Genomic DNA, 23,284 nt, shown 5'->3' on the forward strand with positions numbered 1-23,284 from the left:
CATAATGCACTAAGCTTTTCTCAAAAAAGAAATCATACATTACTCTCAACCTTCGTTGTAAATCACTATGATATATGCTAATTATATGATTGTCTCTTGTTGCGTCAGCCCTCAGGTGTCTGGGCATCCCTACCAGAGTCATCACAAATTTCAACTCCGCCCATAACACAGATGGGAACATGGTCATAGACATGCACTATGACACAGATGGGAAGTTCTTGGAACTCTCCGATGACAGCATTTGGTAAGTTGTGTTTAATAGTAATCAATAGAGTGACCTAAGTAGTAAACATTCAACACGTGTGATCCCCAGACGGTTGGTTATTTTTAAAAAGTTCAATATACATAAATTATACATTGGAAACTTAGTTTTAAAAACGACATTTACAATGTATGACTTATGTTTATTGAACAAAGTAAGTGAAGAGTAGTAAGCAAGCAAATATAAATGTTGCATAAAAAACAATGCACAATGTTATTAATTGGTATTACCTCCCTGCATGCTCCTCCTCTCTCTGGAATTAAAAAAGGTATTTTTCTACTATTTTGTTAAGGCGGAGTTCCACCCAAAAGTGGAACTTACGCTCTTTTGCTTCCTCCCCCCCTCCGGTGCCACATTTGGCACCTTTCAGGGGGGAGGGGGAACGGGTACCTGTTTTTGACAGGCATCCTTCCCCACTTCCAGGATACCGCACCGCGGCGCCGTCCCTCTGATTTTTGGCCCCCTCCTCCTTCCCCCGCCGCCGAGCCAATAGGACTGCGCAGCGCGCTTCGCGCATACACGGTAGGTACCCGACCGTGAAGCCGCAAGGCAATGGTGGCGGCAGCATCCGACAGCCGATGGAAACATCAGCTGCATTACCGACATCACTGGACTCCAGGACAGTTAAGTGTCCTAATATTAAAAGTCAGCAGCTACAGTATGTGTACAGTATGTGTAGCTGCTGACTTTTACATTTTGGAGGGGGTGGAGGGGGAGGCGGAACTCTGCTTTAACCTAAATAACCCCTGCCATTCTCGCCTAGGCTCCCACAGCCTCCTGGGATATCCACATCATAAACCCCAGGAGGCTACAGGAGAAATGACTGACAGTGACTAGCATGTGTCATTGGGGGCCTTCTGCCAACCGGCTCCCAGTGAACAACTCAGAACTTGCGCAGTTCTTTTCTCCCTAAGGGCCTTTGGAATTTGTGGGGAACTTAAGCAACTTTTCTTTTTTTTTTTTTCGTGTAGTACCAGGGTCTGGTAAGTATTTTTACTTACCAGAGTAAACCCCACACTTCTTTTTTATATTTGTGGAGATCCCCCAATTACAATATACACCAGATCCTCATCTTGGATAAGGGTCTGATGTAGATAAAGGGAAGTAAAGCGGACTAAGCTGTCATTTTTAACATGTAAAAATGGCGGATAGTATTATATGAAAAAATTACTTAGAACCCCCAAACATTATATATTTTTTTAGCAGAGGCCCTAGAAAATAAAATGGCGGTTGTTGTGATTTTTTATGTCACACGGTATTTGCACACCAATTTTTTAAACACAATTGTTGGGAAAAAAACACTTTAAGGAAAAAAAAAACCATATATTTTTGTAAAATATAAAAAGACGATGTTACACCAAGATAATGTCACGCAATGATTTACAATTTTTTACAGGTTACCAGTATAGAGTTACAGAGGAGATCTAGTGCTCTTGTGCTAGAATTATTGCTCACGCTATAACTTTTGCAGCAATACCTTACATGTGTGGTGCGAACGTCGTTTACATATGTGGGTGTGACCTACGTATGCATTCCCCGCTGCACACAAGCATGGGGGGATTGAGGTGCTTTACATTTTTTTGTTATTATTTTTTACTTTATTACATTTTTTTTTCACTGTCCCATTAATTATTATTTTTTTGATCACTTTTAATGCTATAGCAAGAAATGTAAACCTCTCTTGCAATATAAATATAGCATGACAGGTCCTCTTTATGGAGAGATCGGGGGTCTATAAGACCCCACATCTCTCCTCTACAATTAAAAGCATTAGAATAAAAAAAAAAAAAACATTGATCTAATGCTTTAAATAAAAAATAAAATTGTTTACACCCGACCAGAAGCAGAAATTACATCATGACGTCGCCCTGGTCCTCCTAGATCATAGAGTTTTATCTTTCCCCAGCTAATCTCTGTGGCCAGCCACCTCAACTGATGGATCGGTTCCCGGGGCTCCAGGTAAGCCCGAGAACCACTGCTTCTAAAAGTGATTCAGCTGCTATTCAGCTGCTCTGATCAATTTTAGCAGTTAGAGAATCGCTGGCTGAAAAAACAATACTCAGGTCATGACACATTGCTGCAGCCATAACCCCAGTATTCCACTTCCAACTGAGGATATCATTTTACTATGGCCTGGTTGGGAGGCGGTTTTAAAGAGGAATTCAATGTATGGATATTTTTACATAGTTGCATTGATCCAGCTTGGGGATCCCTGCTGCATTGTGAACACACAGATGCCCTACACACTGCTACTACAGTGAATTCCAATAGCGTCCAAGTCCCATGCCAAGCAGTTACTCTGCTACACAGTAAACACAGGAGGTCTTCACTTGGCACAAGTGCCATTCACAGAAAACTTTGCATTTTCATAATAAATGCAAAGTGTTTTCTGATTGGATGAGGTGGGGAGGTGGGGTGATGACATCATAATCTCCACCTCATCCAATCAGAGAATTCTTTGTGTTCATTGAGAAAATTCAAAGCTGAATGGCATCTGTGCCAAGAGGGGATCAATAAGCAGCAGGGCAATGGCTCAGAATGGAACCTGGAAGCTAAGGGAAAACACTGTAGAAGCAGTGCCTACTACAGTAATTTATCTTCCATGGGAATCCCACAGATATGGCACATACATACAGTATTTACATTGGTCCAAGGTGGACCAATGTAACTATGTAAAACTAATTATACCTGAAATTCATCTTTAAAGATTAACTCAACCCAAAACTTTTAATAACCCACCCTTCCATTCCTAGCCAGCACTGCCTTTGAAACAGTAAATGAGTGAGCACAATAAAACCTAGTGGAGGCTATAAGCATTCCCAACTCTATTTAAATCCAAGAAAAAACATTTGAACCAAGACAACTTCTACTATTACATCTCAAAGGTTCATAGTCAAAAGTCTATATTGCAGCATTTAAACACATTACATTTCGGAACCTTTTTTGCCTTCTTGGTTGCTTATATGGACTAAACCACCTTTCTGTCACCTTTCATCAAATGCTGATCCCAAAATTCCTATGTAATTAAGATTCTGCCCATCTGTCACTACAGACACAGTATTTATGCTCATCTGTTATAGATATTACCCTCCTAAATCCCCCCCCCTTACATTATGGATGGCACAGAATGGCTACAAAAAAAATAATGTGGGAAAATTTATAAAAATGTAACTCCTCGAATTCTTGATCAATCTACGTTAATAAAAGAGACTTTCCAAATTTTAGGTTTAATGAGTGTTGATGTGTTTTAAATTCTCTTTACAATGCAGGAACTTTCATGTGTGGAATGAATCCTGGTTCTTAAGACGAGACCTTGGAATTCATTACAGTGGCTGGCAAGTTCTGGATTCAACACCACAGGAGCAAAGCCAGGGTAAGAAAGATGAAATGAGGTGGACAGGTTTACTAACAAAGTTTTACTTTATTCTTTCTATAAAACCCCCACCTCAGCAATTACAAACTTCTTTGCTATTGTATTGTGACGTGCCCAAGTAATGATGTACGGGCACCAGTGTGCAGTGGTGTTTTGAGTCTAGGCCACTGCAGGTACGGGCAGGGCCGCCATCAAGGGGGACAGCCCATACACATGTAATGCCTCGTTGAGTAATGAGCTGTACGGTACGGTTCGGTTCAGTATGGTACGGTTCGGAAAGGTACACCTTGCGTTTCCACTACCTATAGTACCCTTTCATGATAGACGTGGTGTAGCAGGAAAGCTGTGATAGACGATTCTCTGTCAACCAATCAAAGTTCTGCAGAGTGTAGCTCCACCCTGTTGGTACGGTACTAATGTGCTTGGTACCCCAAAGAAAGGGTCCCAAAAAAGTGGTACGGTACGGTTCGGAATTAGGGTACCATTCACAATGGAAATGGCAAAAATAGCGTACCATACCGAACCGTACCGTACCGTACCGCACCGCTCAGTGGAAACGAGCCATAAGAGGCCCAGGCATCCCACCACTAGTTTTGACGTATGGCCACTCTGTTTGGGATTTCTGCCCATATCAGCGGTAGCTTTTTTTTTAGGCGATGCGCATGTGCAGAAATTCTCCTTGCATGCACAGTTGAGAGCGAGGCCTGGTGCCGTCACTGGCCGACATCATCCTCACCACCACCACTGATCCCATCCACCACCACTGCCACTGATCCCATCCAGGGACATAACTACAGGGGACACATGTGCAACCTGGCCCCATGCTTCAGGGGCCCGTGCAGCCCCATGTACACCTGGATGGAGGGAGAGGGGGCGGTGGGGACAGCATATAGAAGAACTGACCCCCTCCATTTACCTCCTGCAGCAGCTAAATGCTTGCTTCTCCTCCTCTCCCTCCTGTAGGCATTCAGTGGCTAGGTGTGGCCAGGCCCAAAGCTGTGTAAGGGGCCCCAAAACCTCTGATGGCTGCCCTGGTTGTGGGCGGGGCTAGCGATGAAGCAGTGGCTTAAAGGGAACAGACAAGACAATGCAATGGGTTTGATTTACTAAAACTGGAGATAGCAGAATCTGGTGCAGCTGTGCATGGTAGCCAACAGGTTCTTACTTCAGCTTGTTCATGTGTCTGTAGCTGTCTATATACTTCCCACACTCAAGGTGTGCCAAAATGACCCATGAGGGGCCATATATAGCCTGTCTGGATACAAAATAGCTGCCCACATTTCTGAAGAGCTCTGTGTCCAATCTGATATATACTTCTACATGGTAGCCGCCGGGAGCCAAATGCAGAGGGCTAGTCCCTTCTCTGCAAGGTTCCTGTAGTGCTAGAGGTAAGCAGCAATCACTGTGTTTATTTCTGGCAGCTAACGAGGAAGTGCGTGAGCCAACTGCGAATCGCCATCTCACTTATTATATACTCATACATTTGATTCCTTTAGGGGGGGCCTATAACAGATTGGGTTTACAGGAAATAGGTTAGAGCAGTAGTATACTCCGCTTTTTAACTTTTAACTATAGGTAAGCCTATAATAAGGCTTACCTGTAGGTAAAATTATTATCTCCTAAACCTGCACGGTTTAGGAGATATTCACCCTGCATGCAGCCACTGACACCAGCGGCGAATGCGCTCTGAAGTGACGTCCTCGCGGCACCGGCCACTCACAGCGCCGGAGCCGCCAAACCCGGAAGAGACGCAGAGGAACGATGTCAGCTGCCTCAGCGGTGCCCGGGCGACCGTACTAGCGATGCATACTAGTTCATTATTCCTTTGTCCTGCAGGTGTTTTTTTCTGAGGATACAACCGCTTTAACCACTTGCCGACTGCTCACAGTAATCCTACTGCAACAGTGCGGCTCCTCTGGGTCCAGCAACGTAGACCTATGTCGCTGGACTCCTAGTTATTTTGCGCGCTGCCGGAGTCGGACCGGAGGAGGAAAGGCGGCGATTGCGCCTCTCTTCCCGGACCATCAGGGAAAGTGTGAGAAGACCCGCCTGCTTATGTAAACAAAGCAGGCGGATCTTCTCAGTGACAGACCAGGAGAGATCACAGGATTCAGCATAGCTGTGTCACAGAACCCCCACCCCTACCCCCCTCACGTCAGTAAGCACGAGGCTCACATTTAACCCTTTGATCACCCATAGGGTTAACCCCTTTCCTGCCAGTGTCATTATTACAGTAACAGTGCATATTTATAACACTGATTACTGTAGTAATGTCATTGGTCCCCCCAAAAGTGTCAAAAATGTCAGTTAGGGGTCCGATCTGTCCGCCGCAAAAAATCGCAGACCGCCGCCATTACTAGTAAAAAAAGACAATAAAAATTACATAAATCTTTCCTGTAGTTAGTAAACGCGATAACTTTTGTGCAAACCAATCAAAATGCGCTTATTGCAATTTTTTTTTACCAAAAATATGTAGCAGAAAACAAATTGGCCTAAAATATTAAAACATTTTTTGGGAATGTTATATAGCAGAATGTGAAAAATATTGTTTTTTTTTTTTCAAAATTGTCGCTATTTTTCTGTTTATAGCGCAAAAAATTTAAATCGCACAGGTGGTCAAATACCACCGAAAGAAAGCTCTATTTGTGGGAAAAAAAGGACATAAATTTTATTTGGGTACAGCGTGGCACGACTGCCCAATTGTCCATTAAAGTAACGCAGTGCCGAATCACAAAATAGGGCCTGGTCAGGAAAGGGGTCAAATCTTTCGGTCTTAAAGTGGTTAAATGATGTTGGCAATCATTCAGTTTGGAAGACTGGTGACATCTACTGGCGGCATGGAAATACAGCAGGAGTTTAATGCAGTTCTGGATTAAAGGTAAGTATTGCAAAGAAAAAGCCTCATGTACGCCCCAAATTGACCTGGTGAGGGCATCGCTAATTTCCTGATTTGGAGGTGTAACGATATGGAAGAAAAAAATTTTGCCAATAAGGAAAAAAAAGACACAGGTTCTAGTCATCCTCACGTTGTTCTAAAGTTTAAATAAAACGTTTTAATTCAAGGTTGTCTTTTACCATGAACAACAAACACTAAAATACAATAAGAGTCAGGGGACCGGTTGTTACGATTTTCCCATAACTTCTCTCCACTCTTGAAGACTTCCACAAAATGATGGAAAAGGTAAAAGGAAAGGTATTTATTTATCAGACAAGAAATCCTAAAGGGTACTTTTAGCCCCCTAAACCACATCTGCTGCTAAATATTTCACATAGTATTGGTGATACAATGTTATCAGCTGTAGCGCCACCTGCTGAGTATAGTTTGTATTGCGGAGGTAGTTTAGTCTGTCTGGGCAAATGCTGTACAGATTTTTTTTTTTTAAATATCAATTGTCTTAAATATTTAGACTTCTATATACCCAGCCATGTGAACAGGTGTTGCATGTTTTGGAGTGGGAAAAAGCATTTGAAAGCTTTCTTTAATGCATTTTCTATTTTTTATATACTGTACATCTCTCAGAACCATTCTTAAAATTTTTCTAATAAAAGGTAAAAGGCTTTAACCACTAGGTTATATTAATTGTTATTTCCCACATTATGCATTCCTGCAATTTGAACCAATGAGAGCTGAAAATGGCTAAAATCCTATTATCATTGAGAAATAACAAACATGATAAAACCTAATGAATTGAGCCTGAAGGTTGCAAATGCTACAGTTCATGGTGCTATACCCTCATTGTTACTGACCCTCACTCTAAGATGCTCAACATTTTAATAGTGACTCAAGCAGAGTATACATAAACCACTCCACCATGGAGGCTGGGTTCACACTGGTGCGGCCGCGGGTCCCTGCAGGGGTTCCGGTGCGTCCCCGTACACAGATTCAGGTGCGAATCAGGTCTACATTTTTGCAGAATTTGCATCTGAAACTGAGCCAAAGACGCACAAGACCCTTTTCTAATGTGGACCGCGGCCACCCCAGAGCTGTGTGAAACCCGCATCCAATTTGCAGAAGTGTGAACCCAGCCTGAATAATCTCTGACCCAGCAACAAAAGATACGTCTGATTGTTCTAGCGAAAATATAGTTTTTTTTCAAAATTGTCGCTCTTTTTTTGTTTATGGCGCAAAAAATAAAAATCGCACAGGTGATCAAATACCACCAAAAGAAAGCTCTATTTGTGGGAAAAAAAGGACATCAATTTTATTTAGGTACAGCGTTGCACGACCACGCAATTGTCAGTTAAAGTAACGCAGCGCCAAATCGCAAAATAGGGCTTGGTCATTAAGGGGGCAAATCCTTCTGGTCTTAAAGTGGTTAATCAGTGTTTATTCATTGTATACATTGTATGCATTAATCAGTGTGTATGGATATAATGTATACAATGAATACACACTGATTAAGCGTTACAATGGTTGGAATCCTTTTTCAAAGATTCTGGTTTTGAAAATACATGCATGTATCTTTACTTCATGGTAAGATAGCACACTGTAATTATTTTTTCACTATAACAAAAATAATCAATTTACAATTAAAGCATCAAAAATAATAATAATTTTTTCATTTTTTTTGGAACTACATGAAAAGAGGTCTACTGTAGATTTTTCATTTTGGATAGAGTAGGGGAGGGTTATAACCCCTGCAAGGTCTTTATTTTTGCGATTTTATCCCATTTTAGAGATTTCCCTTCACTTCCCACCCCATAGCCAAACAGGAAGTGAGAGAAAATCTGCAAATTAAGGGAATTCCTTGGGGACCCCCAGGTCACCAGAACTAGTGTCCCCATTGGAAGATTTCCCCTTTAATACATTTCCAGGGACAACACAAAATTTGGGGTTTTCTTTTATTTTTACTTTCAATGATAATGGTAAACAGAACAAATTGAGAGGGTGAATCTCCCTAACGGGGCCACAGACAGCAATAAAAACTTAAAGGGGTTCTAATCCCTCTCCACTCTATCCAAAACTATAAAAAAAAGTTTTGCCTTTTTATACTTTAAGTCTTACAATAAAGCTATGTTAATTGTATGGTAAAAAGGAACTATGGCACTACTGTAATGCTGGTGGATAAGAAAGGTGGGGAGGGGGGGGGGTTCAAATCTGTTTTGAGAACCAATGAAGCACTCTCCCTTCATTTATGTTCATTGTCTAACTAGGATGCCTAAAGTACAATAGAAAGGTTGAAGTAATTGCCTTTCCTGGCAAACAAACGCTTCTGGCTTCCTGCAGTACTCCTCATATAACAGGCAATCTAAACTCCAATGCCCCCCTTCAGCAGAAATCACATAAACACATTTCTAGGCTTTATTTAATCAATACTCCAAGGAAACTGATAATTTGTCCAGGAAAGGTAAATATAACAGCTTTCTCATTATTTTCTTTGCATCCAATACAACAAAGCTGTGTGTTAACATTCAAGTAAATGTCCATTTTATACGCATTATTTAAAATGCATTTTATGAATACATAAAGGCAACCCATAAATTGTACCTTCCAGGCGGTAGACCTATCTACCAGGTATAGATCAAAAATATATAACTTAGTGGAGTATCCAACATATTGCTAAGTAGGAAAGAAAAACAAAGGAAATTTCTGTCTTTCAGGAGTACATCGGTGTGGACCAACATCTGTGATTGCGGTAAAAGAAGGAGATATACACTTGGGTTTCGATACTCCTTTTGTGTTTGCTGAAGTTAACGCTGACCGAGCTACATGGGTTGTTAATAAAGATGGAACTAAAGAAAGAGCCCACAGTGATACTAAATATGTTGGCCAAAGCATCAGCACCAAGGCAGTGGGAAATGACTCCCGGGTGGATGTTACACTCAACTACAAATATCCAGAAGGTAAGATACAAAGAAGAAGATAGAAGACTAGTAGTGGGCTACATTAGAAAGTGTGTCTCATTTTTAAGTGGATCTTCCCTAAAACTGAAGGCCTTGCATAATATATATCATAATATCGAACCAACCACTTAGATATCTGTAACTAAAACAATGGCTTCTATGCAGGGGGGGGTAACTACAGGGGTTGCCTGCATTGGCCTGTACGGCTCCCCTGTACACCTGGATAGGAGGGGAGGTGGGGGCAGCAGGTAGAGAAATCACTGTCCTCTTTTTTCCTCCTGTAGGTGCAGGAGGAAAATGAAGGAGATTGGTTCCTCTGTATGCTGCTGCCGCCACTCCTCCTATCCAGTTCACTTGTGTTCTGCTGTCTCTGGGCCCCTGTGTGCTCCCCTGGTCCCCCCCCCCTACTGTGCTGCCCCCCCCCACTGTTCTCCCTTCCCTCTCCTGCTGGCTGCTGCAGGGGATGTGTCACAATAGAGAACCAGGAAGGGGTCAGTAAACATGTAATTTACCGGCTCCTTCCTTTTCTGAATGGACAGAGTCATAGTCAGTGACATTGTAAAAAAATAAAATAAAATGATAAAAAATAATACAATTAAAATACCAAAAAATAAAAACTACTGACACCAGTGAGTGAACTTCGAGGATCGCAAAGGTCTCACTTGCGACTGGGCCCTGGCATTCCACCACCGTGGGGAGACCCCAAGATGGCAGGAAGGGGACCCACTGCAGAACATGTGAAAGGGTCCTGCTGCGGGACCGTAATAAAGGGCCCCGCAATGAGATCAGTGGGAAGAGCCAGGGGTCCTGGGGGGCCCTTCATGGTTTCCTAACACTGCATATATTTGTTACGCTGTTTTAAAGGTATTAAGTCCCACAAACATTGCAATCACAGCACACCTCATTCAGACTGCTCTTTGAAAAATGGGTTATAGGTCAAGTTCTGAATTCTTATGTAGCGGACCCCCCAGAACCCCCTAGGGCCTAGTGATGACCTTCAGAGGCAGAGAGGGGCTATATACCTCCTGTGGGTGTGGATTGTCAGGCATGGTGGGTAGTGATGCAGGTAAAATAAATGCTGGGCGCCAGTCACTTTTATGCTGAAGTAAATGAATAGTTTATTTCTTCTCAACAGGACAAGAATAAACTGGGGGAGAGAGGGGTAGGGTCCAGGACACCCTTTAAGAACAGTCTATTAGGCAGACTCCCATTGCAAAAGACAGGTATTCAGACAGCGGTACAGGATAGCAGACCTTGAGAATCATTAGGTATCCATGAGCTTCAGATTGATCTGGGAGACATCTTCTCTCCACTAGACACAATCCCTTTTCTGTGGTCTGTACTGTCTGGACAGCTGTCCTCCATAAGAAACAAGCAGGTTACTCACACAGGTTACTGGATGTCTGTGGATGATCTTTCCCATGTGGGTCGCTGGCTCTCCTCAGCAGAATCCCAGGCATGTGACCAGGCCTCAGACTTCAGGCCTAGCCAGCAGCAGCACAGCAATACACACCCTCCCCCCAAGGGGGTCCGGGCGGGAAGAGACCGATTATTGAACCTCCCATCCTTTTTATAAGATCTCCCAGAATGCCGTAGTGACACTGTAATTGGCTGAGAGAGACATGGACATTAACAGTTTGTTTAACTGTAATTCTCACTCTAGTGTCAGAGGCTACAGCGCCACCTACTGACGGAAGGGAGAAATGCAGTAAAACAGATTAAGAAGGGAAATTCAATGACCACAGAATAATCACAGCCAAGCTAGCTAAGGCTCAGCAAACTAAATTTAACAGCAACCTTGCATTAAGACAAGGGTGCTACACTTATGAAAGATGTCTTTCACATGGAGTTTGTATGTTTTCCCCATGTTTATGTTGGGTATTACAGTTTCCTGCCACAGCCTCAAATCATATGTTTGGCCTTCTTCCAAAATTGGTTCCAATGTGGGTGTGACATCGGCCTCAGATTATGACCTTTTTCGTATGCATGAAAACTAGGTCAAATGGTTCTCTTTACCCTGTAAAGAGTTGTGTAATTTGGTGGCCACTATATACGTTTGGGCTAATGGGGTTGATTTACTAAAGGCAAATAGACTGTGCAGTTGCTTCAGCTTAGTAAATGAGGTAAAGCTTCACTTGGCAAAGAGTATCCAATTACATGCAAGAAAAAAAAATAAACAGAATTTTTGCTTGCACATGATTGGATGATGAAAGTCAGCAGAGCCTTTGCTCATTTGGAGCAACTGCTGTTGCAGAGGGCAACTGCACTGCAATGTTCACAGTCTATTTGAATTTAGTAAATCAATCCCATTGCATCTTCCTGTACCGTTTCCTTCTGTGGCCATTTGCCAATGTCTGTTGTCAAGTCTGTGTACTTGTAATTTTTGGGGTTTTGGGGAAATATTTCCCTGCAATAAATGAAACTATCTTGAATGTAAAATTTGTAAATGTACATGGCTTTAATAATTTAATTTTATTTATTAAATGTTACAAAACCATAATTTAAAAAACATGTTTTTAAATGCTATTTTAAACAGGCTCTCCACAAGAAAGGCAGGCATTTGAGAAGGCCAGCAGGAACATGCCTAATTATGTACCACCAACAGAAAATGTAAGCCCAGAACCCAATAGTATGACAAACAGGAACAGAAATGTCTCCCCAATGAGATCGTTAACTCCTACACCCAATTCTGATCTGAACGGAAGACCATCATCTCCTTCACCATCCTCAGGTCGTTCAGTGCAACCACGAAGTGAATACCGGCCAGCATCTCCATCACCAAGTTCACCAGCTGTGGAAAGAGGAAGATCATCAACACCTACAAGGTACCTAGGTCGTCCATCACCTGTCCAGCCTTTAGAAAATGAACACCGGCCAGCATCTCCTTCACCAATTGGAAGACCATCATCACCTGCTCTATCCTCAGGTCGTCCAGTTCAACCACGTTCAGGAAATGAATACCGGCCTGCATCGCCTTCACCAGCTGCAGAAAGGGGAAGGTCATCATCACCTGTGCCTTTCTCAGGTCGTCCATCTGTTCCGCTTTCAGGAAATGAATTCCGGCCTGCATCGCCTTCACCAGCTGCAGAAAGGGGAAGGTCATCATCGCCTGTGCCTTTCTCAAGTCGTCCATCTCTTCCGCTTTCGGGAAATGAATTCCGGCCTGGATCACCTTTATTGGCTTCACCAATTGCAAGACCGTCATCACCTTCGCTGTTCTCTGGTCGTTCATCACCTACACCACTTTCAGGAAGCAGATACCGGTCTGCATCACCATCACCAAGCATACCAGCTGCAGCAAGCGGAAGGTCATCTTCACCTGTGTCTTTCTCAGGTCGTCCATCATCTGCCCAGCCTTCAGGAAGTGGATACAGACCTGCATCACCCTCACCAAATTTAATGGCTGCACCAACTGGAAGACCATTATCACCTGCCCTAGTCCCAGGTCATGCATCCCCTGTCCCTGGATACCGGCCTGCATCACCTTCACCAGCTGCTCCAACTGGAAGACCATCATCACCTTCTCTGTTCTCTGGCCATCCATCACATGCATCAAATTCAGTAAATACTTACAGGCCTGCATCTAATTATTCAGGTCTACACCAACCTTCCTCTTCTCCATCTGCAGGGACTGATGTTGCTGGGAAATTTAAACTCCTCAGTCCCCTAGTGGTGGGAGATGACATTAACCTGCTTCTGGTTCTTAAAAATCTTACACCTTATCACAGACCAGTTAAGATTTATCTTAGTGCTTCTGCTGTTCTCTATACTGGAAGACGAGTGAATGACATATTTACAGATCAGAAGTCTTTGATTATCAGCCCAAACCAAGGTACGTCAAGTAACATTCTACTACAATAAAAGTAAGTTAGAAGGATATTGTTTGCATTAAATTTGTGTCAGTAAATTCATCTTATTAGAGTAGATCACCAATGCCCATATACCTTACTAGCTCCAAAATGTAATTGTATGCAGTCTGTTTCGTTCATTCTGCACAATAGTGGTTTCATTCCTGTGGCAGTAAGTTGGTTTCATTCTTCTGAGCATCACTATTTTAGGTAGATTTATCACACACTTTTTAAGCTCTAAAAAATCCATCACAGCTATATTTTTATATTAGTTAAACTGTTCAGGTGTTACTAGATCTGATAATACTAGAACTTCAAAAATTTCACTAGCCAAAATCATTCTGCACCCTAGCATATCAACGAGAACAAGTTTGATAACAATGGAAAATACAGGAAATTACTGTCATTAAAAAATTAGCTGAAACAGCCACAATAAATATTATACCTTCTGTTTATTGCAATCTGTGGCATCACTAGCCCATTGCACTTGTATGCCTGCATCTTCACCACTTCCCACCAGCCATACGCATATATGTGACCTTTCTTTAGCTGGGCTTTACCCGCTAAGAGGCCGCATATATGCAGCCCTATGAATCAGTGGCGGCTGTTGCTCGGTAATTGGGGGGGGGGGGGCGGTAAACCAATGCGCACCCCCCCCCAACGGACGGCCGGTCAGTCGGCAGGCAGGCAACCCTTCCCCCCCCCAGGATGGCCTGCCTCCTTACCTCCTCCTGTCCAAGCCGGGGAGTGCTGGATGGCTGAGCCGCTGTGCTTCTCCTCCAGCCCTAAGTCTTCTCCCTCTTCCTGGACACTGGCCAGTAAGATCGCTTCTCCTTTTGGCCAATCGGGAAAGGGGTCTCACAGCCCTCTTCCTGATTGGCTGGGAGGAGAGTCAGTGTGACAATAGCAAATATGTATTCGTTATTGCCATACAACTGGGTGGGTTCAGGGCGCAGTACTCTGTGCCCCAAGTCCACCCATTTTGGAGATTTTGGAGCCTCTGGCTCTAATCACGTGCTTCAAAAAAAATCCCCTATTGGAATCCCTGCATCCAGCACCCTGCATGTAGATTAGGGGGCCAGATGCATGGATAGGGGGGGCGGTGTCCCTGCGCCCCCAATGGACAGGCTGCCACTGCTATGAATACTCATTACTGTGCTGAGAGCGCGTTCCCTGTGTGCTCCAAGCACGGTAACTGGCGGTTACCGGAAAGCTCCCAATGCATACTTGCTATCGGGAGCTTCCCGATCATGTGACCACTGTGACAGCCAACCACAGTGGTTACATGATCAGAATGCCTGTCTCCGCCTCCCGTTCTTTAGAACCTCTTGAAGGGTCAGGAGGCAAAACAGGAAGGGGTTAAAGAATTATAACACAAATTTAGTTTGTTAAAGCCTAAATATAGCCTGTGATAAACACAGCACAGAGAACAGGAGAGCTGGAACTGCATGGTCCAAATTCTCTGCTTGTCATCAAACCCATTTCTATTCTACTAAAAACATGTTTTTGTCTGTGTTCCTGTTGGAGATATTTCAAGAGGGATATCAGGGGACAACTGAGACAAAGACGAAAAGATAATCTGAGACTCTGATGGTTCCCCACTCTATTCAAAATGAAAAAGAATGTTTTGGTTGTAGTTGAGCTTTAAGCACTACTGAGCAGGAGCTTACATAGAGGTGGTGTGTCCCTGTTAGACACAAAATCGCCAGTGCACTGTGCACCTTTAAACATTTTCCCTAATCTCTGCATGTTTTTTTTTTTAATAATTGACCAAAGTGTTAATATGCTATTACCATATAATTCCAAATATGAGTTTTCCAGTCCAGTATCCTGGTTTCACTGCACATGCATTGCAGTGCAGAGCAGAGCAGGTGTCTGATGTACTATATATTTTGCACTGCCTTGCCTGTATTGTGTACATATTTGGTGCAGGAATGAATGTTGAGGGCCCCAGAAAAAATAAATGGACACATCTCTAAAATGCATGTATGCAACAAGCATTGTCTCACATTATAAGTTGCATGGCAATGCACAAGCATAGCTGTGAATGTCTCCATAACATAGCTGACTCTGAACAATTATAACTGCAGTTTTAAAAATGTCCACCAGGCGGCACTGTTTTACTTTATATAGGTTAGGAAAGACTCAAGAGGAATGTAAAGAAAGCAAAGCCATCTCTGATTCGACATTTTAAATGTAATATTTTATGAAGGCTTTAAAAAAATTTCAGAAATTGATTCTCCTAATTTTGGCCTATATAATGGGATTGGCACAGAATTACCGAAAGACAGATGTGTAACTAAGTGCTGATTCTGAACAGGGGTCACACTCAAATATCATACAAAAAAAATGTAATTAAAAAAAAAAATCATACAAAAACAAAAAACAAAATTTAATTGGAAAAAAAAAAGTTTTTTCTTTTTTTTTAAATATTTTATTAATGTGAACATTTTTGGATTATATACATAACTGATGTTTAAATTGTATGCCATCAATAATGAGCTAATACCACAAAGAAACAGGAACGTCAAGGAAAGGATGCTACAAAATATGATACAATGTATTAATGTGACCATGAATGGACTTTTTGAACCATGGGCCACAGGCTGTTTTCAGTTTATGGGCCAGATTTATGGGATCATGCATAAGAGTATGTAGTTCTGAACTGTAGTATGTAACCATCTGAACGTTGTTTCTGATGTTATTGTAAAGCTTTTCTGAAGGATTGGAAATGCAAAATTCTAATTTTGAACAGAATATTACGTGGTGATACAGTATATTCTTGGAAACTGACACATACGATAGTAAAGATAATGTAGAAATAATTTTTCTAGGTAAGGGTAATATGTGTTGTGTATGATTAATTCTCTTAAAGAATCCCTTACTGAGAAGAATACTGACTCTGATGAAAGTCTAAAGAGTTTCAAAGCTGAAACTGACTTACTAGAAACAACACTGAAGTGCAGAACTTTTTGTAGTGTCGCTGAGAGCCCCCTTGGAGTCCGGGACCCCAGAAAGCCACATATTTTGCCCTCATTATGACTCATCACTAAGTGTGATCTCAACTTTAATTTGCAGTTCAGTTTGGGGGGGGGGGGGAGTCAAAGGGTAACTATGACATATATAAGGCATATATCAGCAATATTTTATTTCAACTGAATTAATTCTTATTTGAGAAAAGTGGCTATGATTACTTGGTATAATAACAGAAAATTCCTTAGAACGTTGTTCAAGCTGAAGTCACTTCAGGAGATATGAGGACACTCCTTGGGACTCAAAGAAAAATGGCTTACTTTTACATATGGCAAGGGTTCTTCATTGTAAGAGCAGGCAAAATGTGGAATATTCTCCACAGTAGAAGTATATCTAGTTTACCCTGTAGGAAACTTTTTAGATATCATAGTAGAAAAAACTATGTAAAAAGTGTACCAAGCTTTAGGTTTTTTGGTTTTTCTCTTTTTTTTTTTTATAGCAGATCTCAATGGATCGTGTCCAGTTACTGTATTTTAATATGTGAGCAAACTTTATAGCCTCAGTAGTGCTTGCATTGCCTGCTTACCCTGTAATTATGCCCCAACATATGGTAGATCCACACTACTGCATAGTTTAATACAGTTCATTAAAAAATTAGCACAGTGTCCATTTCGTATGTGTGCTGTCAGAGAATTTTAAAGTGGACATGAAAACTTTTATTTGGAAACACAATTAATTACTACACATTTCCATGGATTTTTTTCTGAGAAATACTATGTATGTTTTCTTTTGTTGCTAGTAAGTTCTTATTAGTTATATTTTCTTTCCAGATGCACACATTTCTTTGCAAATACCATATTCTCACTACAGCAAAGGTCTTAATGAAGGTAACATGATACAGGTGGTTGCCCTTTGTGAATTACCATTTGGAGCAAAAGTGGTCATCACTAAGGATCTTGTGCTGGAGAGCCCACCGATTATTATTAAGGTAATATAAAAAGTAACGCATTGTATGTTGGACACAAACTTAAAAAAGATCATCACCCAGAAAGTCTTTATTTTGTTTTTGTGGTAGATTAAAAGGGTTGACGAGCTGCTACCAATATCATTTATACATATACAAAAATTTATATTTAGGAGAGTCTGGTGTCAGTCCTCACAACAGATAGAAAAAGGCAATGCAAGCATGTATTTATATGTACAGGTGATCCCAGGGTTACAAACATCCGACTTACTAATGACTCCTACTTACAAATGGAGGGAGACAACAGAAAGTGAGGAGAAATCCAGCCCTAGGAAGGGAAATTCACTTCTGTAAGAGTTATCATGGGAAAAAGGTGTCTCCACTGAAGCTTTATCACCAATTCTTGTTTCCACATCAACCCAAAATTTTCAAAATCCAATGGTCATAGGGACAGAACGTGAGATGAAATCTTCTGAACAGGGGCACAGACAGCAAAACAAATGGTACAGGGGTGTTAACACTTTCTTATGCTATCCAAAAAAACGTAAAAATGATTATTTTGGCTGGGGCTACACCTAAAAAATGTACCTGTTCCGACTTGAAAACAAATTCGACTTAGGACCAAATCTACAGTCCCTATCTTTTTTGTAACCCGGGGGACCGCCTGTAATAGGTAATAGATATACAGGTCTGGGATATGGAGCTATAAAACATAGCAGAGAAACTGTGTACTAGATATCCTACTCAACAGGGTTTCAATAATCAAACCTCCCAACTCTCTTTTCATACAAAAAAATGATTGATTAAACCCACTGATACCCTTTTTACCACTACGTTTTTGAAAGGCATAACTATAGCAAAAGCAGCTTAGGCAACTGCAGTGGGGCCCAGGGATAAGAGAGGGCCCAACAGGTTTTAGTGAGTAGAATGAAATTGGCTGACAATACTGTAAATATCTCCGAGCACAACTGCATGCTGTTCCTTTCTCATTCTGTCAATGTGATCCCTGGGTAGGTGAGGAGCAGGATGCGTTCCTGTAGGTCCTTCAGAAAAGTTTTTTTGTCCCTGTTCAGGGCTCTGCATGACGATCTTTCTCTTTTTAAGACAGTCTCCAGGATAGTCTCTTAGAGCCGGTCCACACTAGCGCGACTTGTCAGGGGACTTGTTAGCCTGACAAGTCGCGCACCCTCGTGGTCCATTGACCGCTACAGGACCCGTTCTAATAGGAGCAACACAAGTCAGAAGAAAAAGGGTCCTGTACTACTTCGGGGCGACTTGCATAGACTTTCATTATGTGAAGTCCCTGCAAGTCACTCCGAAGTCGTGGTGCATGGTAATGCACAAGTCGACCCCGAAGTAGTAAGGAGTCGTGTCGCCTTAGTGTGAACCGACTCTTATGGGTTTATTTACTAAAGCTAGAAAAGGCAAAATCAGTCACAATTCCCCAGAAAAACCAATCAGCTTCCAGGTTTTATTGATAAAGCTTAATTAAACAAGCTAAGGTTAGAAGCTGATTGGTTTCTCTGCAAAATTGTGACTAATTTTGCCCTCTCAAGCTTTAGTATAAAAAACACCCTTATTGTCACCAGGACAGCTTCTCACTCTCTTTAATGCAGAAGAGGAGCCAGATGTTTCCCTGTAGACTTCAGAGAATTTTTTTTATCCTCTTGTCTCTCACTAAGCTTTTCAAGACAGTCCTGAGAGTCATGAAAAACTTTTGCTTCTAGTGTTTTTAGAAGTGTCTCCAAAACAGTCTCTCCCTTTCTCTAAGTTAGGGAGAAACAGGATGCTTCCATGTAAACCCTTCAAGAAGGTTTTTGTGTTGCTCCCCAAGCTTTTCCTGGACAGTCTTTCTTTACCTGAGGTGATCTCCCAAGGTTTCCAAGACAATCTTTCCCTTGTTCTAAGTAATTTTCCCTTGTGTATGTAAGACAACCTCCCTCTAGGGCTGTTTTTCTCATGATAGTTTATTTCCCTACAAATAGATGCCTAACTAAAGGAAAGAAGGGCCCTGTCAAAACTTTGCTATGGGGTCTTATGATTTTGAATTATACCTCTTTTACCTAATACTCAAGTGGGAAAGGTTTAGTGAAATATTACTCTTATGATATTTATATGATCTTGTTTACTGAGATCTTTATACCAGAAAAAAAGAACAGTTAAGAAGAAAAGTAAGACCGAGAGTTCTTGGTTCAGAAGATTAACTGTTGGAGGAGATTATGCAGAACTGTGATGCAATTCCATTGCTCCTAATGTAGGAATGCCTGTGCTTTTAGCTTGAATGGAAAGGCCAACTGGTGGTTTGTCAACGTAAACAATAACTAGTAAATATTTATGCAAATTAGTTTGTGAATGTATTCAATTAACTTCTTTAATCATAAATCAACAAAAAAGATATTACAGAAAACAATTAAACCAGATTATTTGCCCACACCCACTTACAGGTATGTGGTTACTCCTGTTTAGGAAGTAGGAAATTGTTGCTGTTACATTGGCATCTGGCATATCAATTCATAGAGAAGTAGTAATCATGGAAATGTTTGTGTTTTTCTACACTAACTGTTAAAATGCCAATGGGTGTTTATCTGTGCTTTGGCCCAGCAGAAGGAACATGTCTACCAAGACTATGAAGCAATGGTTATCTTTGACCACAGAATGCTCATTATTCTAAAGCAGGACCTAAACAGGTAGACCTTCATGGTACTACAAGGGTCAAAAGCACTTACGAGGTATAAGATAAGCCCAAAAATTTCAGGGAATAATGGTCAATAATTAAAGCAGGGGAGCAAAATGTCATAATGGAACTGCAGTGCAAGGTTAACCTGAAACCGATCTTGCATTATAGCACCTAGCACTACACAACTGTTGTTGTCTATTTAATAAGGAACTTTAAAGTGAAATGACTGAGAACACTGTTCTTGGTGAATTTTCCATAGTAGCTTGAAGAATTTTTGCTTGAAATGAAATCCTGCCATTGATTGAGAGAGATCAGCTGTAGAAAACCAAGACAGGGGACTGAACAGGGGAGAACTGGGCCGGGGTGACAACCCCTAGTACACAAAATGCTGTCTGTTGTCAGTCCACAATAGGACTTAGGAGCTGAGTGCATTTCTGGCAGATCAACATTTTCTGTCTTTGCAGGATCTTTAAATTCATAAGCTTGAATAAGGAAGCATAGTAGACTGTGTAGAAACCATCTAAATGACTGACTGTCATCTTTCCTTTACCAGCCTCTATCTAGTGCTATGCTGCACAAAACAATGGCTCTGGAGATCCGATTTACAAACCCCCTTCATATGGCTGTTACTGACTGCACCCTGGTAGTGGAAGGCAGTGGACTGGTTGACAGGCAACTTATAGCAGTGTAAGTATTAATATAAATCTTACAAGTATATTCTGAACAGGCCTTTAATATTTCGACTTGCTACAACTGCTGCAGAGTACATGTAACTGTGTGCAGAGTTGTACCTATCTTCTAATTTATTAACTAATAAATGGTTAATACAGGATGTTTTTTTTTTTTTTTTTTACACCATGTTTGCTGTGGATGCTGAGCTTTCTGATTTTTTTGCATAAGGGTACCTCTTTGGTGTCACTTGTGCAACAACAGTGGTAGAAACTGAAACATGGGAGGCTGTGCCCGTGGCTCTGTTGGTTCCAGCTCCAATCACTATTTTAAGAATTTGCCCCCTTTTACTGAATTGAGGGAAAATAAATTTAGAAGAGTTTTAACATTTCTGCCTGTGTATTGACCTAGGTTTAGCCCAAACATATGGGACTCGCAACACTTCCATTGCATTAAGTGCATGTCAAATGCACGTCAGTGGATATGCACCTACATCTGTTTCAAAAACATTTCTTTGTGTTGATGTACATCATTTCAATGTTTTGCCTTGATGTGCAGAATTTTTGTTAGGATCCAAAATACTTTATTTTTTTTTATAGCTTGTTGCTAAGTGGTTGTAAAGACTCAAGTTTTTTTACCTTCATGCTTTCTTTGCATGAAGGTAAAAAGCCTTCTGTGTGCAGCACAGAAAGTTACTTACCTAAGCCTCGTCTCCATCTAGTGGTGTGCACAAGATCAGCAGCTCTTCCAGGTCTCTTCCTCCATTGGTTGAGACAGCAGTAGGAGCCATTGTCAATCACAGCGAGTGAGGACAGAATGGGGGGTGAGACCGAGCCACGCTCTGTGTGTGAATGGACACACAGAGTCGCTGCTTGGGAATGAGCCTGCTCAGGTTCCCTTATAGCAAGCTGCTTGCTATAGGAGTGCTCGGCAGCAGGGAGGGGCCAGGGGTGCCAGCGAGGGACTGGAGAAGAGGAGGATCGGGGCTGCTCTGTGCAAAACCATTAGCAGGTAAGTATAACATATTCGTTTTTTGTTTTTTTGTTTGCTTTTTCTCAATCTGCCTTTAATATCACAAGTGCAGCATGTTAAATTTTCACAACGCATACACCAATTCAACAAGTTAGCATGAGCCTATAAAAAACAATGGGCTTAGTACTGCCATAGACTAACATTAACAAACATGGGCCAACATGTGTGGTGTGAATGAAGTCAATGAAGCCTTACTGTTGACTCACTACCTCTTTTGGAACTGTGTTCCAACCATCCCCTACTCTTTCAGTAAAATGATACACTGCCTGGCCAAAAACAAATCACCAACAAAAAAAAAAGGTCACACACGTTGGACCACTTTTAGCTTTGATTACGGCACGCATTCGCTGCGGCATTTTTTTAATAAGCTTCTGCAATGTCACAAGATTTATTTCCGTCCAGTGTTGGATTAATTGTTCACCAAGATCTTGTATTGATGATGGGAGAGTTGGACCACTGAGCAAAGCCTTCTCCAGCACATCCTAAATATTCTCAATGGGGTTAGGTTCTGGACTCTGTGGGGGCCAATCCATGTGTGAAAATGATGTCTCATGCTCCTTGAACCACTCTTTCACAATTTGAGCCCGATAAATCCTGGCATTGTCATCTTGGAATATGTCCGTGCCATCAGGGAAGAAAAAAATCATTGATGGAATAACCTGGTCATTCAGTATATTCAGGTAGTCAGCTGACCAGTGGTGGCTGGTGCTCAAAATGTTTTTTGGGGGGGGGGGCGCAAACAGAAAAATGTAATAGGCATTGCTTTGCGGCAAAAAACGCTGTAAAAAATTGCGTGACTTTGAGGTCGCAAAAGTGTGAAAGGGGGCTTCAGTAATTAAGGTATAGTGTGCCCCCTTTCAATGCAGAGTGACCAGCATGCCCCCTTTCAATGCAGAGAGGCCAGCGTGCCCCCTTTCAATGCAGAGAGACCAGCGTGCCCCTTTTCAATGCACAGAGACCAGCGTGCCCCCTTTCAATGTACAGAGACCAGCGTGCCCTTTTTCAATGCAGAGAGACCAGCGTGCCCCCTTTCAATGCAAAGTGACCAGCGTGCCCCCTTTCAATGCACAGTGACCAGTGTGCCCCCTTCAAAACAGTGACCAGCGTGCCCCCTTCAAAACAGTGACCAGCGTGCCCCCTTCAATGCGGTGACCAGCGTACATGCCCCCTTCAATGCAGAGACCAGCATGCGTGCCCCCTTCAATGCAGAGACCAGCGTGCGTGCCCCCTTCTATGCAGAGACCACAGTACATGCCCCCTTCAATGCAGTGACCAGCGTATATGCCCCCTTCAATGCAGTGACCAGTGTACATGCCCCCTTCAATGAAGTGACCAGCGTACATGTCCCCTTCAATGCAGTGACCAGTGTGCGTGCCCCCTTCAATGCAGAGACCAGCGTACATGCACCCTTCAATGCAGTGACCAGCATACATGCCCCCTTCAAAGCAGTGACCAGCGTACATGCCCCCTTCAATGCAGTGACCAACGTGCGTGCCCCCTTCAATGCAGAGACAAGTGTGTGTGCCCCCTTCAATGCAGTAACCAGCATGCATGCCCCCTTTAATGCAGAGACCAGCATACATGCCCCCTTCAATGCAGTGACCAGCGTACATGACCCCTTCAATGCAGTGACCAGCGTGCG

The 23,284-nt window shown here is 42.2% G+C and overlaps 1 protein-coding gene across 1 annotated transcript in view; it reads left to right on the plus strand.

Moving 5' to 3' along the window:
* The window catches only part of LOC309567354 (uncharacterized protein), a gene marked incomplete at its 3' end in the record, with an annotated part of 137,265 nt that overhangs the window by 25,237 nt on the left and 88,744 nt on the right, over nt 1–23,284 (plus strand). The window contains exons 7-12 of the mRNA XM_082272769.1: nt 109–244; nt 3,532–3,635; nt 9,237–9,479; nt 12,016–13,311; nt 17,131–17,288; nt 20,495–20,628. Of these exons, the coding sequence (XP_082128895.1) occupies nt 109–244; nt 3,532–3,635; nt 9,237–9,479; nt 12,016–13,311; nt 17,131–17,288; nt 20,495–20,628 (2,071 nt within the window). The remainder of the gene's footprint in view (nt 1–108; nt 245–3,531; nt 3,636–9,236; nt 9,480–12,015; nt 13,312–17,130; nt 17,289–20,494; nt 20,629–23,284) is intronic.

This window comes from Pelophylax lessonae, assembly GCF_965119305.1.
Source record: "Pelophylax lessonae genome assembly, chromosome: 11".
Taxonomy (NCBI): Eukaryota; Metazoa; Chordata; class Amphibia; order Anura; family Ranidae; genus Pelophylax; species Pelophylax lessonae.